Source organism: Pyrgilauda ruficollis, unplaced genomic scaffold, assembly GCF_017590135.1.
Source record: "Pyrgilauda ruficollis isolate IOZ18807 unplaced genomic scaffold, ASM1759013v1 scaffold1107, whole genome shotgun sequence".
Lineage (NCBI taxonomy): Eukaryota > Metazoa > Chordata > Aves > Passeriformes > Passeridae > Pyrgilauda > Pyrgilauda ruficollis.
In genome coordinates, this window is record NW_024509289.1 from 1 (window position 1) to 8,313 (window position 8,313).

General features: G+C 56.3%; 1 protein-coding gene across 1 annotated transcript; it reads right to left on the reverse strand.

The window, feature by feature from the left end:
- Positions 1 to 688: 688 nt before the first annotated feature.
- LOC121358827 (serine/threonine-protein phosphatase 6 regulatory ankyrin repeat subunit C-like) lies at positions 689 to 7,713 on the reverse strand. The gene is made up of 7 exons (XM_041477308.1): positions 7,696 to 7,713; positions 7,245 to 7,445; positions 6,636 to 6,723; positions 5,802 to 5,944; positions 3,906 to 4,118; positions 2,633 to 2,711; positions 689 to 807 (listed from the first exon to the last, which is right to left on the reverse strand). The coding sequence occupies exons 1-7, from the start codon at positions 7,711 to 7,713 to the stop codon at positions 689 to 691; spliced, it is 861 nt and encodes a 286-aa protein (XP_041333242.1).
- Between the last annotated feature and the right edge of the window lie 600 nt (positions 7,714 to 8,313).

Sequence of the window (8,313 nt, forward strand, 5' to 3'; positions counted from 1 at the left end):
TTAAATTTTAGTATTAAAAACCTCGCCGATTTTTTAAATTTTGGGGTTAAAACCTCCTCAAATGTTTTCGTTTTGGGATTAAAAATCTCATCAATTTTTTTCATTTTGGCAGCTCTGAACATTCTGGAAACCCTTCCAGGACCCTCCCAGAACACCCCTAGAACCCTTCCAGGACCCTCCCAGAACACCCCCAGGACCCTTCCAGGACCCAAAAAGAGCCCAGAACATTCTAGAAACCCTTCCAGGACCCTCCCAGAACACCCCCTGAACCCTTCCAGGACCCTTTAGGAGCCCAGAACATTCTAGAAACCCTTCCAGGACCCTCCCAGAACACCCCCTGAACCCTTCCAGGACCCTTTAGGAGCCCAGAACATTCTAGAAACCCTTCCAGGACCCTTCCAGGACCCAAAAAGAGCCCAGAACATTCTAGAAACCCTTCCAGGACCCTTCCAGGACCCAAAAAGAGCCCAGAACATTCTAGAAACCCTTCCAGGACCCTCCCAGAACACCCCTAGAACCCTTCCAAGACCCTTTAGCAGCCCAGAACACCCCCAAAACCCCTTCCAGGACCCAAAAAGAGCCCAGAACATTCTAGAAACCCTTCCAGGACCCTCCCATGACCCTCCCATGACCCTCCCATGACCCTTCCAGGACCCCCCCAGAAGGCTCTGGAAGGGCCAGCCCGGGCTCACCTGGCAGTGTCAGCACCATTGGTCATTAGCGTACTAATTAGCAGCTCGTGGCCGTATCTAGCAGCGACGTGCAGGGGGGTATTGCCGTACTTGTCAGCACAGTCGATCTCACTGCCTGCGGGGCACAGCCTCTGCTCTGCTCCGGAACATTCCGGGCTCCCAAACCCCAGAACTCCCACCCCAGAGACAAAATCCTGCGATTTCCAAACCCGGGGACGGATACGGGCTCTGAAATCCCGGAATTCCCATCCCAGAGACAAAATCCTGGGATTTCCAACCCCGGGGACGGATACGGGCTCTGAAATCCTGGAATTCCCATCCCAGAGACAAAATCCTGGGATTTCCAACCCCGGGGACGGATACGGGCTCTGAAATCCTGGAATTCCCATCCCAGAGACAAAATCCTGGGATTTCCAACCCCGGGGACGGATACGGGCTCCAAAATCCCGGAATTCCCACCCCAGAGACAAAATCCTGCGATTTCCAAACCCAGGGACAGATACGGGCTCCAAAATTCTGGAATTTCCAAAGCAGGGATGGCCCCGGGCTCCAAAATCCCCAAATTCCCACCCCAGAGACAAAATCCTGGAATTTCTAAACCTGGGGACGGATCTGGGCTCCAAAATCCCAGAATTCCCACCCCAGAGCCAAAATCCTCAAATTTTCAAACCCAGGGACAGATACAGGCTCCAAAATTCTGGAATTTCCAAAGCAGGGATGGCCCCGGGCTCTGAAATCCCCAAATTCTCACCCCACATCCAAAATCCTGGAATTTCCAAACCCGGGGATGGATCCGGGCTCCAAAATCCCAGAATTTCCAAACCCAGGGATAGATCCGGGCTCTGAAATCCTGGAATTCCCACCCCAGATCCAAAATCCAAAAATTCCCACCCCAGGGAAGGATCCAGGCTCTAAAATTCCAGAATTCCCACCCCAGGGACCGATCCGGGCTCCAAAATCCCCAAATTCCCAAACCAGATCCAAAATCCTGGAATTTTCAAATGCAGGGGATGGGTCCGGGCTCCAAAATTCTGGAATTTCCACCTCAGGGACACTCCAGGCTCTGAAATCCTGGAATTCCCACCCCAGCTCCAAAATCCAAGAATTTCCACCCCCAAGGATGGCCCCAGTGCCAAAATCCCCAAATTTCCACCCCAGGGACAGCCCCAGATCCAAAATCCTGGAATTTTGGAGGATGTAATGGGAATATTGAGAAAATATTGGAATATTGGAGAATCTGATGGGAATTTTCGGAAAAACATTGGAATATTGAAAGATCTGATGGGAATATTGGGAAAAATATTAGAATATTGGAGGATCTGATGGGAATTTTCAGAAAAACATTGGAATATGGAAAGATCTGATGGGAATTTTGGGAAAAATATTGGAATATTGAAGGATTTGGCAGGAATATTGGGGAAAATACTGGAATGTTGGAGGAATTAATGGGAATTTTGGGAAAAATATTGGAATATTGAAAGATCTGATGGGAATTTTGGGAAAAATATTGGAATATTGAAAGATCTGATGGGAATTTTGGGAAAAATATTGGAATATTGAAAGATCTGATGGGAATTTTGGGAAAAATATTGGAATATTGAAAGATTTGATGGGAATATTGGGAAAAATATTAGAATATTGGAGGATCTGATGGGAATTTTGGGAAAAATATTGGAATTTTGGAGGATCTGATGGGAATTTTGGGAAAAATATTGGAATTTTGGAGGAACTGATGGGAATATTTGGAAAAACATTGGAATACTGAACAATCTGATGGGAATATTGCAATTTTGTGACAGGAATATTGGGGAAAATACCACAAGATCCCCCTGGGGAGTTTGGGTGATGACTTGGGAGGGTCTGAACCCCCTTCCCTGAGCCCCCAGGAGGTCCTGGGAGCTCCAGGAAAATTTGGGATGAAGCAGGGAGGTCCCACTGACCGTTCTGGATGAGGATCTGCGAGCGCGTGAACCGTCCGTGGATCGCCGCCATGTGCAGGGGGCTCTTCCCTTCCTTGCTCTGCAGAGACCCCCAGGAGGGGCTCAGCCACAGCCCAAAAACAACAAAAATCCCAAAACCTCCCCAAAAACCTGAAACCACCCCCAGGAGGGGCTCAGCCACAGCCCAAAACCAACAAAAATCCCAAAACTTCCCCAAAAACCCGAAACCACCCCAAAAAACACAACAATGCCCAAAAAACACAACAGGAGGAGCTCAGCCACAGCCCAAAAGCACCAAAAATGCCAAAATCTCCTCAAAATCCCAAAACCACCCCAAAAACCCAAAACCACCCCAAAAAACATAACAACGCCCCCAGGAGGGGCTCAGCTACAGCCCAAAACCAACAAAAATCCCAAAACCTCCCCAAAAACCTGAAACCACCCCAAAAACACAACAACGCCCACAGGAGGGGCTCAGCCACACCCCAAAATCACCCCAAAAACACAAAACCACCCCAAAACCACCCAACACCCCTAGGAGGGGCTCAGCCACACCCCACCACCTTCCCCATCCCTCCAACCCCAAAATCTTCAGAATCCCTCACCTGTAACCACACCCCAAGACCCCCATGACCCCAAATCCCAAGGATCCCATACCTACAACCACACCCCAACACCTTCCCTGACCCCAAACCCCGACGTCCCTCACCTGGAGCCACACCCAACCACATCCTGACCCCAGATCCCAAAGATCCCATACCAGGAATGACACCCCAACACCATCCCTGACCCCAAATCCCAAGGATCCCATACCTACAACCACACCCCAACACCTTCCCTGACCCCAAACCCTGATGTCCCTCACCTGGAACCACACCCCAAGACCATCCCTGACCCCAGATCCCAAGAATCCCATACCAGGAATGACAGCCCAAGACCATCCCTGACCCCAAATCCAAAGGATCCCATCACCTGTAACCACACCCCAAGACCATCCCTGACCCCAAACCCTGATGTCCATCACCTGTAACCACACCCCAAGACCATCCCTGACCCCAAACCCTGATGTCCATCACCTGTAACCACACCCCAACACCATCCCTGACCCCAAATCCCAAGGATCCCATACCTGGAGCCACACCCCACCACCCCCTGACCCCAAACCCCGATGCCCCATACCTGTAACCACACCCCACCACCATCCTTAACCCCAAATCCCAAGGATCCCATACCACACCCCAACCCAACCCCACCCCAAGCCCTCGGTGCCCACCTGGAAGTTGACGTCGGCGCCGTTGTTGACCAGGATCTCCAGGCACAGGGCGCCGTTGGTGGAGACGGCGGCGAAGTGCAGGGGGGTGAAGCCCTTCTCGTTGGGCTGGTTGACGTTGGCGCCCACGTTGACCAGCTCGTTGGCCACCGCGTCCTGGCCCATGTAGCAGGCGATGTGCAGCGCCGTGTTCCCGAAGGAGTTGGGCTCGTCGATCTGCGGGACACGCGGGGTTTGTGGGGGCTGTGGGGTTTGTGTGGGATGTGGGATCCATTGGATCTGTGGGGTTTGGGGGGGCTGTGGGATCCATTGGATCTGTGGGGTTTGTGGGGGCTGTGGGATCCATTGGATCTGTGGGGTTTGTGGGGGCTGTGGGATCCATTGGATCTGTGGGGTTTGTGGGGGCTGTGGGATCCATTGGATCTGTGGGGTTTGTGGGGGCTGTGGGGTCTGTGGGATCCATTGGATCTGTGGGGTTTGTGGGGGCTGTGGGGTCTGTGGGATCCATTGGATCTGTGGGGTTTGTGGGGGCTGTGGGATCCATTGGATCTGTGGGGTTTGTGGGGGCTGTGGGATCCATTGGATCTGTGGGGTTTGTGTGGGATGTGGGATCCATTGGATCTGTGGGGTTTGTAGGGGCTGTGGGGTCTGTGGGATCCATTGGATCTGTGGGGTTTGTGGGGGCTGTGGGGCCTGTGGGATCCATTGGATCTGTGGGGTTTGTGGGGGCTGTGGGGCCTGTGGGATCCATTGGATCTGTGGGGTTTGTGGGGGCTGTGGTGTCTGTGGGGTTTGTGGGATCCATTGGATCTGTGGTGTCTGTGGGGTTTGTGGGATCCATTGGATCTGTGGTGTCTGTGGGGTTTGTGGGATCCATTGGATCTGTGGGGTCTGTGGGATCCATTGGATCTATAGGGTCTGTTGGATCCATTGGATCTGTGGGGTCTGTGGGATCCATTGGATCTATAGGGTCTGTTGGATCCATTGGATCTGTGGGGTCTGTGGGATCCATTGGATCTATAGGGTCTGTGGGATCCATTGGATCTGTGGAGCCTGTGGAGTCCATGGGGACTGTGGGATCTGTGGGGGCTGTGGGGTCTATAGGGTCTGTGAGGTTTGTGGGGGCCGTGGAGTTTGTGGGGCCTGTGGGATCCATTGGATCTGTGGGGGCTGTGGGGTCCCTGAGGTCTGTGGAGTCCATGAGGTCTGTGGGGTCTGTGGGGTTTGTGGGGTTTGTGGGGTCCATGGGGTCTGTGGAGTCTGTGGGATCCTTGGGGTCTGTGGGGTTTGTGGGTTCCAGATGGGGAAAGGTGGATGAGGAGAACCCAAAGCTTCTGTCACCAGAAGGGGGAAGGAATTTGGTTCCTTGATCTCAGAGATCAACCAAACCCACAGGATTTGGGATCTAGGAGGGAAAAAGGCAGCTGAGAACCACCCAGTGCCCCTGTCACCACCCAGGGGGAAGGAATTTGGTTCCTTGAACTTTGTGAGGAACAAAGCCCACAGGATTTGGGATTCAGGAGGGAAAAAGGCAGCTGAGAACCACCCAGGGCTCCCGTCACTGCTCAGGGCTGACGGAATTTGGATCTACAGAAATGAAGTCCAGAAGATTTGAGATTTGGCTCTTTGAGAACCACCAAGGTTTGTGCCACCACCCAAAGCTCCTGCCACGACCTCTCCAGCTGCTGTCCCCACGTTTCCCAGCCCCAGACCCCCCTGGGCAGGTCCCTGGGGTCTCACCTCCACCCCCAGCCTGAGGAGGTGACGCACGACCTCGACTTTGAGAACCACCAAGGTTTCTGCCACCACCCAAAGCTCCTGCCACCTCTCCACCTCTCCAGCTGCTGTCCCCACGTTTCCCAGCCCCAGACCCCCCTGGGCAGGTCCCTGGGGTCTCACCTCCACCCCCAGCCTGAGGAGGTGACGCACCACCTCGATCTGGCCGCTGGCGGCCGCCGTGTGCAGCAGCGTGTAACCCTTCCTGTCCTTGCACATGACATCGGCCCCGCGTGCCACCAGCAGCTTCAGCACCTCCAGGTGACCTGGGGGGACAGCCGTGACAGCACCAGGACACCAGGGACACCGGGGACACACTGGGAGATGGGGGACACTGGGGACATGGGGACACCAGGGAGATGGGGACACTGGGGGGAGATGAGGACACCAGGAAGATGGGGACACCAGGGAGATGGGGACACTGGTGAGATGGGGGACACTGGGGAGAAGGGGACACTGGGGAGGGGAATCCTTGTGACACTGGGTGGAGAGAAGGAACAGGAGAGATGGAGAAAAAGGGAGAGATGGAGAAGAGGAATGGGGAAGATGGATGAAGGAAATGGGAGATATGAAGAGAAAAATGGGAGAGAGGGAGAGGAGGGAGAGGTAGAGAGAAGGGATGGGAGAGATGGAGGGAAAGGATGGGAGAGAAGAAGAGGGGGAATGAGAGAGAGGAGGAATGGGAAGGATGGAGAGGAGGAATGAGAGAGATGGGAAACATGGGAGAGATGGGGAAAAATGGGAGAGATGGGAAACATAGGGAGGGGAATTCTTGTGGGATCGGGAGGGAAGGAAGGGAGAGGGGCTGGAGAGGAGGAACAGGAGAGATAGAAAGGAGGGAGAGATGGAGAGGAAGGATGGGAGAAATGGATGAAAGAAATGTGAGAGATGGAGAAGGGAAGGGAGAGAGGGAGTGGAGAGCAGGAGAGGGAGGTGAAAGCAGCAGGGAGCACCTACCCAGGAAGGCCGCCCAGTGCAGGGGCTGCCTGTCCTTCTTGTCACACGTGCTGGGGCTGGCACCTTTGTTGAGCAGCAGGTTCACCATCTGTGGGGTGTGGGGACAGCATGAGCAGGGCCACCCCAATGGCCCTGGCCACCCCGATGGCCCTGTCCGTGCTGACCCTGATGTCTCTGGCCACTCTGACATCTGGGGTCACCCCAATGCCCCTGCCCACCCTGATGTCCCTGCTGCCCACCCCAATGTCCCTGCCTGTCCCTGTCCCTCTCCACCCCAACATCCCCATTGTCCACCCCTGCCCCTTCCCACCCTGATGTCCCTGTCCACCCGAATTCTCTGCCCGCCCCTGTTCCTGTGCAGCCCTGCCCCTGCCAGCTCCAATGAACCTGCCCACCCCTGTCCCTGCTGCCCACCCTGATGTCCCTGAACAACCCTGTCCCTGCCCACCCCAATGTCCCTGCCTCTCCCTGTCCCTTCCCAGTCTTCCCTGCCCACCCTGATGTCCCTGCTGCCCATCCTAATGTCCCTGCCTGTCCCTGTCCCTTCCCACCCCGATGCCCCTGCCCACCCTGACGTCCCCGCCCGCCCCGTCCCCGTCCCCGGGGCACCTCGAGGTGGCCGCTGTGCACGGCGTGGTGCAGCGCCGTGCGCCCGGTGCGGTCGGCCACGTTGACGGTGCTGAGCAGCGGCACCAGCGCCTCCACGCACTTGGTGGCCCGGTTGGCGGCAGCCACGTGCAGCGGCGTCTGCCAGTGCTTGTCGCGGGCATTGACATCGGCCGAGTGCTTCAGGAGCAGGTGGAGGGCTTTCTGTGGGGTGGCACAGCAGGGAAAGGCTCGGGCACGGCCCCAGATCCCAATTCCTGATGATCCCAGAGCTCTGGGATTTCCCTCTGTGGGATTTCCCACTGTGGGATTTTCCACTATGGGATTTCCCCCAAGGGAAGGAGCTGTCTGTGTCCCTGTCCACCCCAAAGCCACGGGTGGGGATTTCTCTCCAAGAAGGGATATTCCCACTGGGAAAGGTCCTGGGGTTGGATTGGTGTGGCCAGGACGGCACCTGGGCTGTCCCAGCCATGGGGACAGCGATTGTCCCCCTGGGCTGGCACTGCTGGGGCCCCTCCAGTGCCGGCTCCAGCCCTGGGCCCTCCTGGCCACAGAGACATCGAGGGGCTGGAGCGTGGCCAGAGCTGGGGAAGGGCTGGAGCAGCAGGAGAAGGGGCTGGAGCAGCCCTGAGGGAGCTGGGGAAGGGCTGGAGCAGCAGGAGAAGGGGCTGGAGCAGCCCTGAGGGAGCTGGGGAAGGGCTGGAGCAGCAGGAGAAGGGGCTGGAGCAGCCCTGAGGGAGCTGGGGAAGGGCTGGAGCAGCAGGAGAAGGGGCTGGAGCAGCCCTGAGGGAGCTGGGGAAGGGCTGGAGCAGCAGGAGAAGGGGCTGGAGCAGCCCTGAGGGAGCTGGGGAAGGGCTGGAGCAGCAGGAGAAGGGGCTGGAGCAGCCCTGAGGGAGCTGGGGAAGGGCTGGAGCAGCAGGAGAAGGGGCTGGAGCAGCCCAAACCCGAGCCTGAGCCCAACCCCAGCTCCAAACCCAGCCCTGAGCCTGAGCCTGGCCCTGAGCCCAGCTCCAAACCCAGCCCTGACCACAACCCCAGCTCCAAACCCAACCCTGAGCCTGGCCCTGGGACT

Coding starts and splice junctions, on each gene's coding strand:
- LOC121358827 (XM_041477308.1), bottom strand. Junction 5,945..6,635: donor GCACTGGGCGGCCTTCCTGG/GTAGGTGCTCCC, acceptor CTGTCCCCCCAG/GTCACCTGGAGGTGCTGAAG. Junction 2,712..3,905: donor GCGCCGACGTCAACTTCCAG/GTGGGCACCGAG, acceptor GGGTCTCTGCAG/AGCAAGGAAGGGAAGAGCCC.